Below are 24417 nucleotides of genomic sequence, written 5' to 3'. Positions count from 1 at the left end.
CTGACTCACCTGGTGACTGTGGCTTTGGGGGAACAACAGCGCATCTTTTAGGGGAAGATCTTGGTGAGAGCACATCGTCGCGGTCCTTTTGCAGCTCTGTCCTCGACACTGTGCAGAACAGAAGAAAGGGTGATCTGCTGAAAAAATATCCAAGTGTAAAGCATTCAAGTTGGTCTTTTTATTTTCCTAAAGCTTGCTACACCACAGGCCAAAAGTTAGGAAGTAAGATCAACTTATTTCATAAATAGATTACTGCAGTATTATTGGTATCATTTGCAACAAATAAACAGGATTATTATATTAAGGGTTATACACATTACATATATAATGTTCTTGTTTAGACTTTGCTTTCCTCAAAGTAACCCTTCTCTAGCTTTAACCACAGCGGGTCATATATACCCTGTTTTACTGTTGGATACATGTTTGGACTCTGACATCTCTTCTCAACTGTAAAACTAAGCCCTCTTCTCTTTTGTTAACATTTATTTATCAATGATCAGCTCAAATGGTACTACACCTAAAGCTAAATATCAATGGCATTAAAGTCTGATCATGCACTAATTAGATCTGAAAATCCATTCTGTATTTAGGAAAGGAATTGTGAACAGAAAATTTAAATTGCTTCCAAATATTTAGACGATTTAAGTCTGGACTTTGCCCACGTCAAACTCTAGACTTTAATGCAACAGTGAATCTCTGGTAAGACTTGAAAATGGATAACAATGGATGCCCTCTTTTCCATCTGAGTGAGCTCGAGCTATTTTACAAAAATAACAAACTTCAGTGTGTTCATGAGCAAAACCGGTAGAGAAATCCTCCGAAGGGCTTGCAGCTGTAGTTACAGTGAATTGTGGTTCTACAAAGCATTGACTCGGAGAGGCTGAACATGCACACGTTTCATATTTCTGTTGAGAAAACTTACCTCCTGACCTTCTCACAACTATGCACTATTTTGTTTTGGTCTGTTACTAAAATCCCAGTAAAATACACCAAAATTATATTAAAAAACCTAACTAAGTATAGACAGTTTAAAGGCACTTTAAGTTTGAACTAATTAAATCTATGATTGTGTAAAGCTCACGAACATTGACTGTTACATTAAAATAAATCTAAAAATTGTTTTTCATGAATGACTGATGATTGTAAACATCTATCTTGCATCTTCTTGCATCCCACCACTCATGTTTAGTAAAACTATAGCAACAGATCCAAATTCTTAAATAAGCGCATGGTTTCTGCAGAGAGGTCATTTAAAGGTCATATGTGCACTGCTGTCCAGTCAAAAAGCTTTGATGCGCTCCTCTGCCTACCTTATTAATGTACATATGTATTAGGTGCACAGCCCGGTTCTGATTCTAGTACTTTATAAATAAAATAAAAAACCAAGGGAAATAAATCCTAGCTTGATGAACCAGTTCAGTTACTGCTTACACAGAATGGCCACTAGGTGGCGGTGATATCCCACATTCACAGCAGACACCAACATAGAAAACATTATCCAGCTCACTGCCCCCTACAGGAACAGGAAGGAAGTGCATGGAGTGGAGCTGCACCACATCTGAGCTGCAGTGCTAACCAGCAGCTGTAACAGTGCAGAAGCCTGCTGTTATGGCAAATTCCTTCCGAAATCCTTAATTAGCCAGGAAACTGGTCATCAAGGCATTGTCAAGAACAAAGCAATCCATTTAATATATAATTACTGCTTTTGCTTTTAACTATAATGCTAAGAATAAGAGGCAGAGAAAGGAACACAACCTCTCAACAGAAATAAAACACTATATTAAAGTAAAATTAAAGTAATGCCATCCATTTATTTTCTTTGCCGGCTAATCCTTAAAGGGTCATGACCGATCTCCTGTGGTCATTAGTGGAGGAGGGTACATCTACAACGCTGCTAATACATATATGTTTCACCTCATTAGATCTCCTCCTTATATGTGAATAGTGTTCACAATTTTAACTTTAATGAAGGTGATAGTGTTTTTTTGGTTTTTTTTCGCTTAAACATTTTGTTTTTATTAATTATTTTCTGAACATATCTTCCAAGATCTGCATCTTTCATTCTGCAAACTGCTGTGGCAGTAAAATTTCCCCCCTTGGGGGGGTGGGGGGGGATACATGAAGTCTTTTCTCATGTTATCATCCTGGACAGATTAGCAGTCCATCACAGGGCAGCACAGAAACACACAAGACAAACAAAGCTGCATGCACACACTCAGGTTAGACAGTTTTATCTATATGCAACACAAAGTTCCATAAAGTGTAGTTCCATTGAATTTAACATGTTGAATATTAAACATCTGTGAGTGTTTATTATTATTATTATTATTATTATTATTATTATTATTGAGTTTTGGTGACAGGGCTGTCATTGTGCAACAAATAGAAAACCATAGGTGTGAGCAATTCAGCACAGGTTCAGGTCTAAACTGGCCCATCTAGATCATTTGATCTAGATGGGCCATAGTGCTAAACCTAACCCCAGAGGTGGGTAGCAACTCGTTACATTTCCTCAGTTACATTTACTTGAGTAAATATTGCCAAAATTGCTACTGTAGAAGCCAATATGTGCAAAGTCTATATAAGACGGGAAATGATTTGTGTATAGGTGTGTGCTTCACCAGAAAAGGCAAATCGATTTTGGCCGCTTGGCACACAGCTGGCCGTTTGTATTATCTTCCGTTTTATAAGAAAGCTCAAGTGGGAATAAATCGGCTTTTAACTGCAAGAACAGACATTTCCTATTTACCTTCTCACTCCGGCAAGTGCATGTCAACAATAAGATTCCGGTTTAAAAACACTACAGTGGCTTTGAGTGTCGGCTTAGCCCCTACAGCTACCCTTACTTGAGTAACATTTCTGGCAACTCTGTCCACTGTGAGAAACTTTACTGAATATAGAACAGACTTGTTTCAACCAAAAATGCACCAAAGAGACACACATCTACAGTTTATTTTAAGGTGAGACTTCTTGCTTGTATACAAGCTTTGTTGTTTTAATGGTATTTTCTATCTGCTGAGCTCTTTGAGTCACTTACAGGTCAAGTAACCATACAGTAAACAGTAGATATTGTCATTGGAAGTATTTTGCACTGTCCCAACTTACTGTATTTACATTAACTGCTTGGTTTCGTAAGTTTTATGTTGAAAAACATTGTTTAGAAAAGTGTTTCCTCTGACTGAATTTGTTACTTTGTAATTGTTATTGTTTTAAAATGTTTTTGTTAGATGTTAAAATACCAGAATTTGTACATAATTTATTATTTTTGCCTAACAGATTACATCATTTTTTTAATATTAAATCAGTTGTTATAAGTATTTTGCTCAGTACTTGAGAAACCTTCTTACAAAATACTTTTTACTCTTACTTGAGTAATTTTTTGGTTTTGTACATTTTTTTTTTACTTGAGTAAAGAAATATGTTGAAGTAGTGCAACTCTTACTTGAGTAAAATGTGCCTAACCCCCCAGCCTAGAATAAAAGTGCGGACCGACAAAAGGTCCTCGCTTTACATCAAAGTCCTCACTTTACCATTAAAATGTGTGTTTTCACTCAGCCGCAAGTACAAGAACACACACACACACACACACACACACAACACTATTAAGGTTTACTATGTCTGCGTAAGCAGGAAGTAAAAAAAACACATTGACGTATTACATGACTTATAAAATATTCAGCAGCTAAATCACTTGTCTTGCTGACACAAGCTCCACCTTCTGCAGGTAATGTGACACTTTGAAAGAGAGAAAAAGCACAATCCTTTGCCCTTGAACCGCATCATTGGGACCTCAGAGCAGATAAGATGGTTGCGCAGATCGCACTGAGCATACCGGCACAATTGACTGAATATTTAAATTACTGCAGCATAACAACGTCTGGTTCTGAACAGAACGGCCGGTGTCACACTTTTTGCAGGGATTGCGTCTCCTCACACTGCAGCAGTCGGAATCCACCTGGGAGAGTCAGCACATTTTCCCTTCAGCTGAAGCAGATACTGAGTCAAGAGGAGCGCTGACCAACAGGCGACGCTGCACAGTGATTTAAGCTGCCGTCGCATGCTTGGCTGCATGTGCAACAATAATCTACCCTCCACGATCCCAATACCTTGATCAGCAGCAGGTAGCTAGGGACACTTACTCTTCTCTGATTGTTACGTATTTATTCATAGTTAGAATAAACATGTTTGAGAAACTTCTTTACTTTTGTTGACACGATCAATTAAAAAAAAGTTATTTTTATCATTCAACATAGAGTGAAGACAGAACTTTCAAAAATGTCTCGGAGTTGATGTGCAGCTGCAGGGCATTGTTCTGCTGGAGACCGCTGAGTCCTGCTATCCACAAGTTACGTTGACATGCACGACCCACAAGCGCTGTTGCACTGCATTCACACTTTTTCATGCCACAAAACACAACAGGGCTCAGGAATGGTTTGAGAAGCACAAAAACGAGTTTGAGGCGTTTAGCTGGCCCCCAAATTCCCAAAGACTCGATCCATCTGTGCATCTGTGGAATGTGCTGGACATGTGCTCATCCAAAGAAACACAACCTCCTAACTTAAAGGATCTACTGCTGACATCCGGGTGCCGGGAACCACAGCACACGGTCAGAAGTCCACGCCTTGACGGGTCAGCGTTATGTTTATATGACAGCCAAAGGGCAAGCTACGCTCAATTAAGCAGGTACTCATAATGTAACGATGTAAAGCTATTGAAATTAGGAAAAGACAATTTGTCTCTTGCTAATTGGAACATGTTACAGTTTTAGTAACTGTCCATCCATTTTCTGACATGTCTATCCCTGCTGGGGTCATGAGGGGTGCTGGTGCCGATCTCCAGCTGTCAATGGGCGAGAGGCAGGGTACACCCTGGACAGGTTGCCAGTCTATCGCAGGGCAACACAGAGACAAACAGGACAAACGAGGAGAATTTAGAGAAGCCAATTAACCTAACAGTCATGTTTTTGGACTGTGGGAGGAAGGGACTGTGGAAGGAAGCCGGAGTACCCGGAGAGAACCCATGCATGCAACGGGAGAACATGCAAACACCATGCAGAAAGACCCATGGCAGGAATCAAACCCAAGACCTTCTTGCTCCATGGCCACAGCGCTACCCACTGTGCGCTCCGTTTAGTAACTATCATGTTATGAAGATAAGTCCCAGATAAATAAATGCTGCATTGCCAAAAAAGACTAAATCAGAGTAAATCCTGAAAACAAGCTATGAGATAATTTCTCAAACACTTTGTAGTATTATTGTCCTGTTGCATAATCTACCTGGTTGTGAAACATTCAGCTGAGGCCATGGCAAGGCCCCTGATAAGTATACAAGAGTTTAAAAAAGTTATGGTAAAATGGAAATATTTTCAGATGTGATAAACTAAGAAAGCTATTGGATGCAAACTAAAGGACCATCACTCTTCTAACAGTAAAACCTTTAATGCTACAATCAGTGTCAGTTGTATCTACTATGAGTCTTCAACTATTCCTCTCTGCCGTTTAAAAACTTTAAGGTTAAATCCTCGGTAAATATCTTCCTCAGGTAACCGATGGATTACCTGCTTGTGTTGTTCTGGAAACAATACAAGGTTTGAGTATTGAGCAACAATATAATTCTAAAGTTATTTTCTTTAACAGTCTCCTCTTGTGCTAACTGGACAGATAAATTGGCCTGATGTGGATGGTGCCGCTGTCTACTCTGGGAAGAGGAGCTCTGGCCCACTGGAGACACACTGTGGGAGCACCCTCTCATGGATGGATGGATGGATGGATGGATGGACATTTTGAACTGAGAAAGCTTTGTGGACGGGAAGCAAAAAGTCCAGTTGTTTTGTTTTTTAACCCTCTTTATGTAATGAATCTATAAAAAATCACTTTTTGAATTGACTTACTGAAGGAAAAATTATTAATATTTAATTTAATTGAGATGCTCTGGTGTAAGTATTAAGAAAGGTAAGTTTTGATTGTTAGGATGCTAATAAGAGCATCTTCGCAAGATTTTCAAAATCAGTTTGTCTTTACAAATATTATGAGGCAAATATAATAAACTATTTTATACTATTTTATAAGAAAACCTATCTTCAACTCTTAAGCCATAATAATGGTCAGAGAACAAGTCAATAGCATCACAGAATACCCGAGAGCTGTGTTATTCTTATTTTTATAAGAAGTGAAAAGGAAGTGAAATACAATTTCGGTAGCTGCAACCATTATCATCACTTGAAATAAATCCCTGTGTTTAATGAATATGAGTATTAGTTTATTCTCAAATAAACTAACTTATTGATGGTTTTCCAACTCAATGAGATGCTTCCGTATAATCAAAGCAACAACATGAAAGAACTGAGACAGTGGGAAAAAAAAAACACTGAACAAAACAAAGCATTGCAACTCACGAGAGGGTTGACAGGGATCGCTGTGACCACTGTCATTGGACTGGCTGCTGGACACAGACGAGACGCTGGAGCTGCGGATGACGCCCAGAGCAGCCAGCCGAGCAGCCGGAATGCTGGAGAAGCCTGGAGGACGGAGACCGGACTGGCCCGACTTCAGCAGGAGGCTTTTGGGCGTGGTTTCTGGTCCTGATCCTCTAAGACCTTGGTAGAAATATATACAGTTTTTTTTTAAAAATAAGGACACTAATTTTAAGAATGAATATGAATTAACTGCCAGACCTGGTAAGATTGAAATAACAGAAAACTTACAAAGCTGACATGAAAATACATTTATCCAAAGATTTAGAGCAGAACATAAAGAAGGCCAGCATGTGTAGAACCAGAATACGTTAGGACTTGATGGAACTGAAATATGCAACGCAAACTGACAGAACGTGCTCCGAAATGCTTTACACTTCAAAGACTTGGCGTGACAAGCCAATCTCAGCGGCGAGCATCACATGAAGAAAATTTGCCAAATCATTTAAGAGGCTGTAAAAGCTGAAGCTCAACTGTGAGCAGAAGGGATAAAAAAAATGAACACGAGAGAGAAGAGAGATTTGTCAAACGGTAAAGCAGGTTTGGAGCCCATCGTCTCACCTGTCTGATCCTGGACGCCTGGGGCGGACCCTCTGGCTGCGTGGCCTGAAGGTGGAGCTGACCTCTGACCCGTCTGCTGGACTCTTGTCTTGGCTGCAGGCTGCCTGGTAACTGCCCCCAAACCGAGCTGAGGCCTAAGGCTTCTGGGTGAACGGTAGATGCTTCCGCCATCTTGGTAAAGATGCTGATGAAGGACATCAACAACCAATTACTAAATATTGAATATATGACTGCAGAAACATGCTTATTTATTTCAGTATAACTATGTCAATGTGTTTTTTTCTTTCCCCAATTTTTTAGATATATTGCCTGGAGCAAGTACCCATACCCATAGAACTCTGCAACCACAAACTGACGTATGTTAGCTGGAATTATGTGACGAGGACAACCCAAAGTGGCATATTTGAAGATGGAGGAAAATGACGCATGCTTAACAATGTTTCTATAAGCTAAAATCTGAAAAATGTAGATTTTTTTGTGACATATTCCCACCATGATTCTGCCAACACCATGCTCTGCGGAGTCCTTGTGAATGGTGTGTTCAGCGTGACGTGTGGTATAAAGGCGCATTAGTTTGGAAAGTCCAAAAGCATGCATCATTTTCCATCATTTTAACGGGTACATTTAAATACAGTGAAGTTTGGTGTTGTGGAAAACTGTATATGGGCTATGACTCTTAGCCTCTATATAGTGACTACATGTCGTGAGTCAAATCCAAAGTTTGCATCTCACCTCTTGGGGGTATTTCTTCGACATCCCCTCGTGAAAGCTCTCCGACTTCCCGCTCACCCTGTGCGGGGCGACGTTGCTCGGAGGCTTCAACCCCATCGGAGCCGCGCCTGGAGGATAGTGCCCCGCCTTCTGCAACTCCAGCCGAAATTTGTCGAACAGCACGTTGGAGGAGCTGAGCGCCGGAGTGGATCTGGACTGAGGAACCCTCTGAGCGAGCGCGTCGGACGAAGACGGCGGTTGTGGCGGCTTCGTGGAGCCGTCACACTGGGGGTCGGTGTCTTGCGATTTCGCTGCCGCGTTCTTTCGGACACATGTAATGATTTTCGGTCTCACGTTTTTGGGCTTCTGTGGTAGAGAGGAAATCCTGGGCTCAGCTTCTTTCTGTTGAGGGGCGATAGGTTTAGGTATTCCACTGCTATTGTTTGTCTTACAGGGGGGTCTGTTCATTTGACTTGCATTTTTTTGAAAAGGAGCACTTCTTTCCAAACTCAAAGGCCTCGTGTTTTGGACCTTAGCCGGAGAAGCGGGAGGTTGTCTCTTGGGCGAGCAGGGGGTAGTTCTGGGAGATGCCGGGGGTGCCGATCGACCGGGGCTTCCCCATGTTTTCCTCCGCTCCTGAGGTGACGAGCCGGTGCTGTTCTCGAAGGAGCCCTGCTTTTTCAGGCTGTTATCAAAAGAAAGCTGCTTCTTCAAAGAATTCTCAAAGGAAGGCTGCTTTTTGAAACTCCTGTCAAAGGAGTTTTGCTTCTTCGGACTGTTATCAAACGAGCCTTGTTTTCTCATGGCCTTGTGTTCACTTGATGGCTGAGTCCCCTTTGCAGCACTTTTGACTGGATTTATCCACTCGAGGACCCCACTGGCTTGTGTGCTTTTATCCATTGTAGTGTTGCTTTCTGCACAGAATAAAGGCTTGGCGTCGGCATTCTCACATTCTCCCTTTGAAAAGCGTTTTCCTGCCTCGTTCCTCTGGTGATTATCCTTTTTCTCCTCGTTGCTCGCGTCCTCGCCTGAGACACCTTCCCGCACTTGCCCTTGTGCTAAAGTAATCTCTGGGTGAACCGCTGAATTCAAATTCATGTCTAAATCTTGCTGCTGTGTTGTTGTGTTTTTCCTGGCCAAGAAGGAGAGGTCAGCTTTTGGGGGGGCTTTGTCTCGCTCGGAGACAGTGCTGCAGGTTGGGGAGGCAGCAGTCAGATCCTCTGAGACGGCGGAATGGGAAACAGGGGCGATGTGCCAGGACTCAGTTGTCAGAGTGGCAGTGGTGGACAGACAGCTCGCAAACACATCAGTATCAGAGACATGGGACGCGGAAGATTCCGGCTCGCAGGCGGCATCCAGAGCGGACTCCGTTCCTTTCCGATTCGCATCGTCTGCCACCATTTTTGCTGTGGCCTTAACGGACGACGAGGGCTCCTCTTGATGCTCGTTCTTCTCTACGAGCCCCACAAAGTCTTCCTCCTCTTCAACCAGAAACGCTTCCAGCTCCTGACACTCCAACCTCTCAAACTCAGCCAGGTCGGGGTCATCACACTGGGAATCCGTGCCCCAGATGATGACTTTGTCTTGCTCTGCTGTCTCAGTCATAATCCCCATCAGAGAGCCAGTATATGCGGTCCTCCCACCGTCCTCAGTCTCAACCCTGTTGGCATTTGCATCGCCAGCACCCTGCTGGTTGTTGTTCTTTAACTCCCCGTTGCCAACCGGCTCCACTTGATCGCACATTACGGACACAGCTAAGAGTCTACGGCACCCTCAGGAGGTCATTATCACCACTTTTCCACAGCATCAGTTAAAAGTCTGCCTTCCCATTAACAAAAGCTTAGACGCAGAAGAGCATAAAGACATGTTCGTCTGACCATCGAAGGAATCAGAAGGTCTCAGATCAGAGCCATCTTGGAAGAGAGGTCCTCATCGGAATCTGTAAACGGAGAACAAATCAAAAATTACATTACATCCAAAACATTAGAACTGGTGTCCCAATCTGACCGCAAATAGAGCTTCACAATGTATCACATCGCGTTCTTCATCACAATATCAATACAATATTTACAATATCTAAAATATATTCAAAGGCACTCATGCTCTGCATATCGATAATAGCTTTGACCAGTTGGAAGGACTATAAGTGCTAGCATTGTCCTCGGATATTCCAAGACAATCTGTCTAGGAATAAGAGTGAAGTTCAAACTAGGGCTGAACAATGAATCGCTTTTGATTGAATTTGATTAAATTTGACTTTGTAAAGCGAATGAATTTGACTTTGTAAAGTGCCTTGAGATGACATGCTTCATGAATTGGCACTATATAAAACAAAATTTAATTGAATTTTGCAATATAAGTGCAATTTAAAAAACAACGCAATTTCCAAATCCCAGAGGTCTGCAATCGTTGGCTATGTAACAATCAATGGATAAGATGCGTCCTTTAGGTGTCAGTAATATGTTTAAGGTGGGTTTGCCTCCACATTTCCAGGGGTGAGATAATGTAATTTTATTATTTGTTTTAGAGTTTATACTGTATAATCATACTTTTTTGCCAGAAACTTTCAGGAATCTCAAGTACCGGGCAAACTGTGAAATACTTAGACTTTTTTGCACTGACAAGGATTGATGTCCAACTCAATTAAAAGCTGTTCTGTTAAATAACAACATTCTGATTAATAACAACAGTTACATTTCTTGTTTTAAATAGTCCTTGTTTATAAGCGAGCAATCATCATGAACTATAATTAAATGACAGTGTTCAACAATAAGCGCAAAAGGAATCGAGTTTTTCTGACGGCAAATGACTGACAGTATTTTTATTTAAACGCATCATAATGGGACTCGATACAGGTAAAACTATAGTGAATTATCAGGGTGCTCAGATGTTTTTGCAGAACCCACAACGCATGGCGGTTAACTTTACTGCCAGGACTTGTAGTTTTCAGAGCTTTTGCTGATAAACCAATTTGAAATGTAACTCATGTTGTAGGAACGAGCACCTATTACAAAAATACACTCACAGGTGTGTGTGTGACACACATATAACTGTGGAACAAAGAGGTGGATTTGGAGGACCGCATCAAGATTCAGATGCCGTGTACAAATATGACAGCAAAAGCTGAAACTAGGACAAACATCAGTAGTCCGCAGAATGCAGTGAAAGACGGATTTAATGACTAGCATCAATGATAAAAACTCTAGTTTCGTTATATTTCGAAACCACTCATTGAAGGGATGACTGAACATCTGACCCGTTTTTTTTTTTTTGCATTCCTCTGTAGCATTAAAAGAATGGAACTAAAAAGATCTGATCTTTTACCCTTCTGTTTAACCCTCAGCTGTTTAGATATCTTCATAAATAATGCATCATGCTGCAGCACTTCTTTTGTTCTACTTTTTCAATGCTTGTTTCTGAATTTGCTGTAAATGCTACAAGCACGGCAGCAATGCACAGACCACGGCTCATCACTGTTTGACATGAAAGGAAGCATTTTGTAGTTTTCTTCTGAGAAGAGCACAGGGATGGCACGCTGTTTAGGTTCAATTAAACAGACGACAAGCCATCTCCGGGCTCTGGAGGACAGCTTGTGGTTTTTTTGTGCTCTTAATATGACGACGTATGACGGCAGTGTGCATCTGCATCTGCATAACGATTTTAAAAAGTTGTTAAACATGAGGCTGATCTCTGAAAACAGCCAAACCCAGATTCAAAACCTCCTGCACAACCGAAATGAAAAAAAAAAAAAAAGATCTGTTAAAGCTTCAATTAAATAAAGGCATACAGGTGGTGTAAATAACACACACATAATTACTTTTTTAAAAGGTCCCTCAAAGTTTTTTTTTTTAACACTGCCATGCATTTTTGGCTTACTCTACAACAAATGTTCACTAATAACAAGGGATCTTGTTATAGAATATATAGAAGTTCACTGATGACCAATGGTTCTCAAAGTGTGGCTCGGGACCCCCAAGTGGGTTGTGAGAGGATTTGATGCTGAAACATACAATTTCTTTCTTTGCAAAACTGATACCAAAGTATAACTTCACAAGATGTTCAATATTAATGCAGGGGGAAGGCTGTGCTTTTTCATGAAAGTTCTTACAGTTCTACTTTATCCTCGCAATTTCACAACTTTATTCTCAAGGAGAAGCAGCATTCAGTTCCTATGCTCCACTTATCTGGAACAAACTTCCAGAAAACTGTAAAAGTGCGGAAAGCCTGAGTTCCTTTAAATCGAGATTAAAAACACATTTGTTTGAAATTGCCTTTGAATGTTCTAGTTAAACTGTTTTACTGTTTTTAATGTTCTTTTTTGTTTCTACATTCTATCCCTACTTGCTTTTATTCCAATATTTTAATCATGTAAAGCACTTTGCATTGTCTCTGTACTGAATTGTGCTATATAAATAAATTGCCTTGCCTTGCCTTGCCTCTTTACACATTTTGTGCTGTTAAATCTGCGGTCAGCAGAGCGCCATAGTTTGAAATGTATCTTCTGCGTCTCAGTCAGGGCTGCTAGAGAGCTACTTTGACTCAACGGGCCTCTTTAACATGTCACAGCAGTTTTCTGGGGGGGTTAAGCACAGGAGCTAGGGAGTTTGTCCTGTAACCAGCAGGTTTGCTGGTTCGAAAACCCCGCTCCGACCATCTCAGTCGTTGCATCATTGGGCAAGACACTTCACCTGCTTTGCCTGCTGGCGGCGGTCAGAGGGCCTAGTGGTGCCGATTATGGCAGCCTTGCTTCTGTGGGTCTGCTACAGGGCAGCTCTGGCTACAATGTAGCTTAGCACCATCAGCGTGTGAATGGGTGACTGAAAGTAGCGTGAAGAGCATAGGGGTCCTCTGGACTTCATAAAGAGCTACACGAGTACAGGCCATTTACCATGTAAGTATAGCAGCAATGCATATGTCATATTCCAAAACCATGGTTGTAGCTTTAGTGACGGCTCAGCAAAGCAAAAGTTGAAGGCAAGTGCACTGATTTCACAGTTTTAGGATGAGTGACAACTGTTAAGCAGTTTTGAAGTAAAAGAAAAATATTTATAAGATATATTTCATATTTGAGCATCTGTCTCTGCAGCAACAACAACAAAAAAAACTCCAAAAGATTTACTGAGATTATCCCTACCAGAGCTCATATCTGCCTGCCATGTTGCTCAAATATCTCTGCTGCAGGTAGTCTTGGAGCTGGTCGATTCTTCAAAGAGGAGGAAATAAGAGACGCAACTTTTCCTGCCGTTTCCCTTAATCTTCTCAGGGGGAAAAAATATTTAATCAAGGATGTCTGCAGAGGATTTCCTGACTGGACTCCTGTGCAGTAAAAGAGCCCTGACATCCCCTCTGATCTCTGCCGTTCCCACAAATCCACCTGCATTAAGCTCTCACTTTGCTCAATCTAGGAATTTATTCACTGCTGTTTTACAAGTTCATTTAGCTTATGAAAAAATCCAACTACACGTATTATACAACGATCCCGTTGTCAAGCTTCATTGTAATGCTCAGTGGCTCGTTTCTCAACAAAAACGTAAAGTTAAAAAGTTTGGCTTGAACAAAGGACGGATTAATCTGCTCTGTGCAAAAACAGAACCTCAGTAAATGTCTTTGTCAGACACACCAGCCAATTAGCCCCCCGCTGGTATAGTACTGCCCGGGCTCCTGCCTTTACTCTGCCCAAATAAAGTCCCTTACACATCAGAAGAAAATTATTCCTGTGAAGGCTCGATGTATGTCAGAAACAAGAAGACGAAATCGCACCCACAGAAGATGCACGCAGTTTGCCTGTTTAGTTTGCTTGTGCGTGTTAAAGAGGAGCCGCAGAGATTCCCCCAAGACATCTGTCTGTTTGTTACAGACACACAGGAAACGCTGATTCAGCAAGCTCTCTGCTGTACACAAACCAATAAATCACATATCAGATTCCTTCACATCTGCATTTCCAGTTCCTGCCTCTCAGGTCTCACACAGGAATGCAAGATCCTCCGTTAAAATTTTCAGGTGTTTTTCAGGTTCAACGCACATTCCCCGTTTCCAGCAATGTTGGAGATTCTCCAATACAGAAAGAGTTGTCCTTACTAGCACCCCTGATAATGTGTGAAAATCCTTAACCGCATTTGAAGTAACATTGATTTAACCTTCACTGCAGTGGCATAGATCCCTGGGGGCAAATGTCGTGTGCCCCTGCTGTCAATATTCAGTACAACATCCTTTGCCAAGAGGATAGGACTAGAATGTGTCCCCATTCTAGCTTCTTTCTAGAATATTCTCTTATGTGCTCTTCTCTTCAGCTCACCTCGAATTCCTGCTACAAGATTTAGGTTTTAGGGTGAAGATGAATGTCTGGTGAAGCATTCCTATGTCGTTTGGTCTAACCCTAACATTTTGCATCACTGTCCTATTGAATGAGGCATTTTCATTTTACCGGAAGAATATATTATGATTTTAATATCCCAATGATATCTTAAAGAGTTCCTCATGTCATTCAATCAACATGTTTTGCAGGGCCTAAGAACAAAAAAGGGCCCGGGGACATCACAGCTTCCCAGCCACACCAGAGTTTGTGGGGCTCTTTTCACATATTGAGCCTTTGCTGCAGGCCAAAAGGCCCCGTCTTAGTTTCATTTGAACAAAGCACACAGTTCCCATAGGGTTCAGTAAACTGTTGTTTATTTGTTTGACATTTAGACGTTATGTGCGTCTAAATGTCAGAAAAATGAAGCCATGCCACATCATCGACGTATGTCTGTTGGTTTTGAAGTGCTACTGTTCTAAACAGTGGATATGTATTGGGATCCTGGGTGTGTAATTCACAGTGTTCTGCTGCATCAGGACAAGATTTTTTTTCTATTTGCTGTAATGTATTTAGAATTTAAAATTCTTCTTCTAACGTTCTTCTTCTATCGCTCTCAGGCTGCAGGTCTGTTGGCGGTTCCTAGAGTCTCTAAAAGTAGAATGGGAGGCAGATCCTTTAGCTATCAGGCTCCTCTCCTGTGGAACCAACTCCCAGTTTTGGTCCGTGAGGCAGACACCCTGTCTACTTTTAAGATTAATCTTAAAACTTTCCTTTTTGACAAAGCTTATAGTTAGAGTGGCTCATGTTACCCTGAGCTACCTCTATAGTTATGCTGCTATAGGCTTAGGCTGCTGGAGGACATCAGGGCCTATTTTTCTCACTCAGCTGAGTTCTACAGTTCTCCAGTTTTGCATTGTATTACATTGAAATGACTGTTGTCATTTCAGCTTTTAACTTTTTGTTCTCTCTCTTTTTTCTTCATAGTAGGTACACCTGGTCTGGCGTTCTGTTAACTGTGACATCATCCAGGGAAGACAGATCACCCGCTACTACCATCTAGTGTAGAACAGATTACTGGATCAATGTGTGCTTCTGTGGTTTTTTGTCTGTCATGTTGTGTCTCTGTTCTGTCTTCTGTAACCCCAGTCGGTTGAGGCAGATGACCGTTCATACTGAGCCTGGTTCTGCTGGAGGTTTTTCCTCCCTGTTAAAGGGGAGTTTTTCTTTCCACTGTTGCTTCATGCTTGCTCAGTATGAGGGATTGCTGCAAAGCCATGTACAATGCAGACGACTCTCCCTGTAGCTCTACGCTTCTCCAGGAGTGAATGCTGCTTGTCGGGACTTTGATGCAATCAACTGGTTTCCTTATATAGGACTTTTTTTTTTCCCAATCTGTATAATATGATTGAATTTGACTTTGTAAAGTGCCTCGAGATCACATGTTTCATGAATTGGCGCTATATAAATAAAATTTAACTGAAAAAAAAATTGAATGTATTTGAAAGGAGGTCACGCCACAGTTTTCCTTCACCCAGCATGCCGAGGTGCAGCCACTGTAACACAAAAATCTGATCAGTCTAATAGAACAGCAACAATTTGAATCTTTTCGTATCCTAGATCATTAAAAATTGTAACCCAATGTAAGAGCGACAGAAACAGGGTAATATAAGTGAACATTTAGGCATCCAGTAATACGTTTTCATTGGGTAATGGTCAGAGAAATGAAAGTCTCCGCTGTGCTGTCAGTGTGACCCCATCTGCTTCTTGGACATTATTAAAGGCTTCTCGCTCGTCTCTGCCAGGGTCATAAAGACACAAGCAGCCGTTACGCTGCTGCTATGTTGCGTCTAAAGAGCAACCTTGTGTGAGGCTTCTCATAAGATTTGTGATTAAAGCCTCTTTAGATGTGAAGAAACTGAGACCACAGAGCTAATTTACGCCGCTTTGATCTGCAATTCTCTTTGTGGTCTTTAAGTTATTATTGTACGAATCAATCCCAACAGCCTGTATCGAGCCAGCTCACACAATTTTTCCTTACACCATATAAAGCCTACATCTCCCCGAGGCCCACCAGACATCCAGGGACGTCTGACAAGAGATCATTTTCAAGAAAGAAGAAAAAAAAAAAAAAAAACCTGCAGTTGGGTTTCAAGGTTTGTTTCTGCTGCAGCCTTGATTGCTTTCCCATGCCTTAAATTGAATTCAAGCTTGAAATCAATTGAGGGCAGAGTGGGACCAATGCACAGCCAGTCCAGGGCATCAGTATTTACCAGAGCAGTGGTGACATGACAGATACGGTTCACTTGTTATTACGTTTTGGAAGATTTATTCAATCACAACTCAATACAGTTTCTGTTGGGTAAATAAATAGGTGCAGATTAACAGTAACGGAAAAGGCAAACTTGATTCTGTTCACACTATTATGAGACTATAAGATGAAAAAAAAATAAAGATGCCTGTTTTAATAGCTGATAAATGTTCACTATTAAACGTTGCAGAAATATTATTTACAGTGGCTTGCAATTGTAGTTGTATCATTGAACTTTGCTTCATTTTGTTACAATGCAATTACAAACTTCTATGTATTTTATCTGGATTTTATGTGACCAACCAACACACGTTAAGATATTATGTGTGAAGCGGAGAAACACCAAGCATGACTTTTATTTCTTTATTTCACAAATAAAAACTCCCCGTCTTACTCTTTTACCCGGAATAAAAGAAACTGTCTTCTTAGCTACGCTCCATCTGCATGTAATTTAGTCTCAGTGTCAATGCAGCTCTTCTGTGAAGGCCCTGTGAAGGTTTTTAGAGAACACGAGTGAACAAACATCTTTATGAAGACCAAAGAACAAAGCCGACAGGTCAGGAATAAAGCTGCAGAGAAACTGAAAGCAGGGACAGGATACGAAACAGTATCCCAGGCTTTGAACATCTCACCTAGCACTGTTCAAGCTATTATCTTAGATGGAAATGCTATAGTACAACTGTAAACCCACCAAGACATGGGTGTCAACCTAACCCAAAAGTGAGGATAAAGAGATACCGGTAATTGATCAGAGAAGGGCTCTGCACCGTCTTCTGGTGCAGAGCCCAGAAGACGGCTGATAGTCATGCGCTCTGAGCTCAGCAAATCTACCATTTATAGAACAATTTCAAGCAAAAATCCATTGTTGAAAAAAAAGACCATGAAAAGTTTAAAGTTTGCCAGTAGCACCAGGTGTTCTGGTCCAATGAGACAAGAAAAAAAACCCTGCAATTTTTGACCCTATGTGTAAAATGCTATTGGTGGAGAAAAGCTGACGCTGCATTTGACCGTGAAGCCACTGTATTCACAGTGAAACACAGAGATAGGCCTTCCAGAGGGACAGAGACCCAAAACATAAAGCCAAAGCTGCAATGTGAAGGCATAAAGCATATTCATGTGTTAAAATGACCCGGTCAAAGTACAGATCCAATTAAAACCAAGAATCTAAGGCAACACAAGGTGCTCTATTCAATCCGACTCAGATGGAGCTATTTTGCGAAAAAGAACAGGCAAAAAAAGTCCATCTCTAGTTGGTAGCGATGCACCTGTAATATTAGCTCAAAACCTGGTTGTACAACATATTGACTTGGTGAGGGTGAATAAATATGCACGCCACACTTACAGACTTGTATCATTCAAAAAAAACTGTTCCCTTCTAATTTCCCGATTACACATCACTTTGTCTTGGGTTCCACATACTCTGTGATTTATAGTTGTAACCAAACAAATTCTTAAAGTGAATATTTTTTCAAGCCACTGTATAGGTCATACATAAAAGTTCTACAGACTTTAATTGAAACAAAACATCCTATAGTGTCAGAGAAACAGGGGACGTAAAGAAAGGACATGTAATGTATTTCCACGTTGAGTTTACAGAAATGCACTGATGCCTTGCTGGACGGTTATAGCTGCACGGCACAATAATCCATGCAAATGCACCCAGTTCTTTCTTGTTATCCTGCTGGCGCTCTGCAACTCAAAACACCTCAGGCATCCTGATAATTACGGCACAAGGGATAATCAGGAAAATTTCTGCCAGTCCCGACAACACGCTTCCCTGAGCACACCTCCCCGCCCCCCATCATCCAGCGACTCACCCTGCCACCTGCCTCCTGATAACCAGGAAGGACCTTCACTGTGATGAAATCTGTGCACTTGTTTCTGCACCACCGTGGGCTGAAATAAACTTGCAGTCCTCAGTGAAACCGAGGCCTCCTCTGCATCAGGAGCCATCGCTCTGATGCGAAACAGAGATCAAGACCTTCACTTTACTGTACTTAGCTTCGCTGGATGGCGTGTGCAGGATCCTCATGAAATATTGAAGATGGATGAAAATGGAGGCAACCGTCTCCCTCCAATTTGTAATGCCCGAGTGGCCCTGATTTCTTTGTGCAACCACTCCGAGCTCATAACAGGACGTCAGCCTGCAGCACACGGCGTGCAAATGGTTTGTTGGAGTCATTAAATGCAAATGCAACATCAGCTGGACGTCTCGGGAGATGATCCACATCACATCCCTGCCTTGCTCTCCACTGTCAGATCTGGGAGAACTGAGAACTGGAAGCAGGTGAAGCTGTCATTTCAGTTTTTACTCACGTCCAGTCATTCCTCCCATGCTGCCGCTTAGTCCCTTTTCTAATAATACATTGCATCTCCATTCATCACTCCAAGCAGAAAAAAGGGGAAGGAGGGATATTGCAAAGCTATATGAAAAACAGGCTAAATAATTGAATAATTCAGAATCTGACATGAATAAAGGTGAGCATGCACCATACAGGAAGGAGGCATTATTCCTGACTACAATCAAGCTACCGTTCCTATATAAAAATAAAAATAAAAAATACAATTAACCACAGCTCACAGCGTTATTGGAAACGCCTCCACCAACAGGCTTACCCCGCAGCATCTCCGGCAGCTGCAGCAGTCTTCATGGATCCATTTATTTCCCGAGGCTGGGGGAGTGAGACGGGGGACCGGCAGGACGCACCTGCTGTCTGTCTTCCAGGAGGGGGGGGAATGGGGACCGCTACCGGCTGGGCTCTGTCTGCGTCCTCTGCTGGAGAGCAGCGAGGAGAGGGAGGAGACGGAGGGACGCGTCCGGCGCTCCGGCGAGATGAAGAGGACTCAATCTGCAGGGCTGCTGGAAAACAGGGTGGAGGTGAGAAGACGGGAGGGGTGGCGCGCCAAGGTGGGGTTGGGTCGCCACCTGCTGGTCAGTGCCGGTAATTACGCCTTGTGATTTCACACCAGAGGATGCGGTGTTGCGCAGAAGTGAATCACCCCATGAATAAATTAATAAAAACGAAACTTTGATCCCAAATGCTTTAAAATAACACCGATTTATTTAAATTGGATTTCATCTCTTTAGAATTTACCTTTCACTTTTTTTACCCTACCACTCCTGTTCAGTCAAGCATTTTCAACATTCTTTTTTTTGTCGAACCATTTAAATATGACCCTTCAGTCATTGAGTTACTTCAGTAACTTATTTGGGATAACATTGGTGATTTGTTGGAGAACAAACAATAACCATTGCAAACAGGTCAGGGATAAAGCTATGGAGGAGCTCACAGGATACTGCAGTGGCAGGCTGAGCAATGTGAGCAATGAACAGGAGAGGCAGGCAGGGAATCCATTGTTGAACAAAAGCCAGAATAGCCTGTCTAAAGTAGAGAGAAAGTAGAAATTAAACTTTTTTTTTGGCCCACATGCTAACTGCTGTTTGTGATGGGAATTACACATCAAGACAACATCCCTATGGCGACACGTGGCAGCATCATGTGGCGGAGGGCGTGTTCCTGTACTGAATGCAACACAGTTAATCAATAAAAAACTTTAAAACCCATTTATCATTTCTCTCTCACTTCTCAATCAGATAAAATCCTAATATGAAGGCACCGAGGTTTGTGGTCGTGGTATGACAAAATGTGAAGTTATTAGATTATCATTTGTGTGGCACAAGCAAAAAAAGCTATCTGTTGACGTTTGCAGCCTTTCACATGAGTGAGAACAAAGGAAACTGGTTTGACAAACAGCATCCCCTTGAAATTCTCAGATACTCAACTTGAAAATTTGTGAAAAATCCGGCAGTGACCACAGATAAATTATGAAAGATCTACATGAAGCCAGGATATTTACTGAATAAAACCCTTTTCGAAAGATTAGAAAATGCCAGACTCCTTATAAACAGATAAACTACATCCATCCATCCATCCTCTTCGGGTTAGCAGCTTCAGTCTTCCTCTTATCCGGGGTCGAGTCGCGGGGGTAACAGCTTCAGTAGGGAGGCCTAGACGTCCCTTGGGGGAATTCCAAGGCGTTCCCAGGCCAGCCGAGAAACATAGTCCCTCCAGCGTGTCCTGGGTCTCCCTCTGGGTCTCCTCCCGATGGGACGTGCCTGGAACACCTCACCAGGGAGGCGTCCAGGAGGCAACCTAACCATGTGTGCAAGGAAAAAAAATAATAAATAAATAAAACAATGCAGACAAAGTTTAGGTATTACCATTTATTTTTTCTCTATAATTTATTTACAGAATCCACAAACCACAACAAACAGCCCAGCAGCTGGTGGAAACACAAAACGGCAGCTCAAATAAAAATTGAGCCTTTGCTTGTTTGTCAGAATATTTCCAGAATCCTGCAAAATAACTAAAAAGTTGATTAATGTGGCTTTAATTGGCTTCACAATTTGACAGATAGCAATAAAACCATAAGGTAAAGGCACCGGGTTACCGTCAAATTGTGGTATTTGGACACAGAACAAAACACTTTTTACAAGCCAACCAAATTTCTGTAATTTTGGCATATGACTGTTAATTGTTATTGGTATTTACAGCACAGATTAAAACTGTATGATCCCCAAAAAATACTGACTGTCCACCAATGACGTCTAAGCATAGTTACATTTTATTTACATTGTTTATTAACTTACATGAAACCAAGTACAGTGTCGCTGTGAGAACGCTCAGCACACCGTGACAATAAATAAAAAACAACTTTCTGACACGGAACCAATTCAATTTACCAGCACGTAATTCAAGTCAGACAGACAACTTAACGGAACGTCCTAGATCCTAATTTTCCTGATATTTACGGGTTCCCAGATCCTTGGTCAGAACTTAAAACGGAGAAATCCAAAAGGACGGGTTTCTCCTAGTTGCCTTTTTGGTCGGAAAACACACATTTTGACATGTAACATTCAGGTTCGAGCTGCCTGGGGGATCTCCGCACACTCACAGTAGCTTTCATCGTCACCGCCAGTGAATAGTACGCAACATAGTTCTGCTTTGAGGTACGTTGTTCTTGGGGACGTCCTGCTCCGATCCCAGGCGTCTTAATGGGGGCCCAGAGCAAGGCATTTTTACACGATTGGCGTACGAGTCGCTAACTAAACTCCACTCACACCTGTTGTTGGCGTACAGACAGTGCCGAGCCAGTTCTTGGAAGTCTGAGTTTCCCCTAACAATTTAGTCGACTATCATCCTTAACAATGAAGACTATAACATGAAAGACTATTCACTGTTATAGGTTTTAAGCCTGTCTTTATTCATTTAAGCCTTATTTATTTTGGTCATTGCAACACACATTCCAATGAAGACTGTCCTCTGCATTTAACCCATTTCTTTTAGGAAACCCTTGGGCTGCCACTGTAGAGCGCCAGGGAGGCATTCTGGGGCTAAGGGGAAACAGAGTGGAGTCTGTGGGATTCAAACCTGGGACCCTGTGCCCTTTTAAGCCCTCAAGCTCCCTGCTCTAACCACTTAGAAGTTATGTGGCTGCATAGACCTGTGCCCGTATTCACAGAGACTCCTAAGACTGAAAGTAGCTCTTAGTCACGTCTTTTTGGAGAAAATCGACATTTTTAGCAAAAATTCTACATTTCTTTCCTTAGGGTTTTACTTCAGTAAAAATAAAAGCTATTCACAAAGCGTCTTAGGCCTTCAGAGAGCTCTTAAAGTGAAAAAGAAAATGCTAGGAGTAGTGAGGAGGACTTTTAGTGAGCATAAGAGTGTCTTAAGCAGAGAAGATGGTGGAAACAGAGCTGTTCAGCTGATCCACCAAAACAGTGGAGGAAGGCACACAAACTTCTTTAACAATCATACAATTCTAATATTTAGAGAAAATTAGCTTTATCATTCCCATAGGGGGGAAATTAATTTGTTTCAGAGGCCTGTCAGGTTAAATGCACGGCTCCACCTAATGTAATTTTATGGAAGATAACAGAAATGTTTTGGATAATCAATAAAAAGTGGAAAATCGTACAAAGAATATATATAAAAAGAGGTGAGAAAGTATTTTCTGTATTGCATGATCATTTTAGTAGCCTAAATGGTCATCTAATCTCCTCGCTTTAAGCGCTGCACGGGGCGCTTACCTTTCAGGCCGGTGCGTAAGAGCACCAAAACGTGTACGAGTAAAAGGCGCCTTGATGTGCAACAATAATAATAATTGAACATCATTGATCTCGCAATGGAGAAATTCACTTCTGCATCTTAACCCATCCCCTTGGGGAGCAGTGGGCTGCCACTGTGCGGCGCCTGGGGAGCAATTGGGGGTTAAGGGTCTTGCTCAGGGACCCAGAATGGCAGCTTGTGAGAGTTGAACTCAGAACCTCTGGGACCGAAGCTCTGTGCTCTAAACACTAGACTACCACTCCCCTATGTGCTTTAAACTCCGTATTTGTGTCGTGATCCAAGGACCAATTTAACTTTCAATGCTCCTCCTCCTCCCAGACAGGCGAGTAAAAATAAGCAAATCAAAATAATGATGCTATAAAACATTTTGATGCTGTGTGACAAACAATAGGTTTTGCCAGTTTTCATCGTCACAACACACGTTTCTTAATCCAGGCTAATTTCTCTCCTTGCATTACTAGGAGCGCATTTGTGTTGTTGTTTTTTTCTTGTACCATCAACCAATCACAGCTCTTTAAAGACAGCATCACACCAAGCAACGGGGTCAACTACACCTCCTCACTAAGATCAAAATTTCTGTCATTTCCTCAGAGTCTTTTCTCAGCGGCGCTTTCAAGCCAAGACTCCAAGGTGGGAACTTTTAGGCTACAACAAGAGCTCTCTGAGAGAGAATCTTTGTGAATACGGGGCCTGGTCTGTACGCTGCACGTAGATAAAGACCGCCGAAACACTAGTCATTGAATTGGACCGAAGCAGAGCACCAGGTTTAGAAAACAAGAGAACAGGAGATGTTTCGAATGCGACTTCCTTCTGGAATTGCACTGAAATGTTTCCGCAGTCAAATCCTAAACAAGCCACATTAATACGGAGTCAACCTGCAAGCATTAGCTTAGCATTTTCGCTGTTCAGCATGAAAACACCCAGCAGGGGAAAGCTGTAAGTGTGGCTGTCCGTGTCGAGTGAAATATATCTTTAGAAATGTAAAACCGACCTGCTGTCAAAAAAAAATCACAGCTAGCACAGCGAACGGATCATCGTCGGCGGGTGGGTTCAAAGCAACACAGTCACTGAGCGTAAACCATGTGTTACTTATTACATGTAGTGAGCTACACTGCAAAAATGGATCTAAAAATAAGTAAAATTTTCTTAAAATTTGTGTTTTTGTCCTAGATTTGAGCAGGTAAAAGAGATTATCTGCCAATGGAATGTGTATTTTGACCCCTAAAATAAGATAATTAGACATCCTGCACTTGAAATAAGATGATGGAGATGAGTTGTTCCCGTTTTAAGTGCAATTGTCTTATTCCATTGGCAAATCATCTTATTTACCTGCTCAAATCAAGGACAGATACACTCATTTTAAGTAAATATTACTTATCTTTAGTTCCGTTTTTGCAGTGTATTTTACTGCAATTTAACGCTTCTAAGCTTTGATGCATGAACATTGATTTTAATAAAGTATTAGGCTTTGCAACTTGGACCTGTATTGGGCACAAAAAGTCTTAATGGGGCCATTTTTACCTGTTTCAGTCGGAACAATGTGAATGCGAAAAGCAAACTCAGCTAGCTTCAAGGCAAAATCGTTAAATATTAAAAAACAGTTTGTTCTTCGTGTCTTAGATGCATGTACAAAATGTAGAAATCCGCCACAAATGTAAAATTCCTCATACTACATAAAAGCTGACTTCTAATCTAAAGCAAACATTATATACATACAAATAAACTGCATTTTTAGCTCATAAAAATTGTCAAATGTTAGAAGAATCTCACTTTTAAGGCTGTAATATTCTTTTGGGAAATAGTTAAAATAAATCTTCTCAAGTATCCGATGAAAACTCCATATTAGCAGCTTTGCTGGTTTAAGATGAAGTGTGCAATTTCCCCTCATAAAAAAAAAACAACACTTATGATCTTTATATCCAACATAGTTCGGCTA

General features: G+C 41.5%; 1 protein-coding gene across 2 annotated transcripts in view; it reads right to left on the bottom strand.

Annotated features, from left to right (window-relative positions):
- mtus2b (microtubule associated tumor suppressor candidate 2b) overlaps positions 1 to 19234 on the bottom strand; it is a 33615-nt gene extending 14381 nt beyond the window's left edge. Inside the window, exons 1-5 of one of the 2 annotated variants that reach the window (XM_012875224.3) lie at positions 18964 to 19234; positions 7766 to 9683; positions 7034 to 7217; positions 6395 to 6595; positions 10 to 108 (exon numbers count right to left, since the gene is read on the bottom strand). In XM_012875224.3, the coding sequence (XP_012730678.2) occupies positions 10 to 108; positions 6395 to 6595; positions 7034 to 7217; positions 7766 to 9487 (2206 nt within the window). In that variant the 5' untranslated portion in view covers positions 9488 to 9683; positions 18964 to 19234. The remainder of the gene's footprint in view (positions 1 to 9; positions 109 to 6394; positions 6596 to 7033; positions 7218 to 7765; positions 9684 to 18963) is intronic. The other variant, XM_012875225.3, reaches the window with a different exon arrangement.
- Between the last annotated feature and the right edge of the window lie 5183 nt (positions 19235 to 24417).

Source organism: Fundulus heteroclitus, chromosome 18 (genome assembly GCF_011125445.2).
Source record: "Fundulus heteroclitus isolate FHET01 chromosome 18, MU-UCD_Fhet_4.1, whole genome shotgun sequence".
Taxonomy (NCBI): domain Eukaryota; kingdom Metazoa; phylum Chordata; class Actinopteri; order Cyprinodontiformes; family Fundulidae; genus Fundulus; species Fundulus heteroclitus.
The sequence above is the reverse complement of the archived record's forward strand: the minus strand, read 5'-3'. Positions and strand labels throughout refer to the sequence as shown.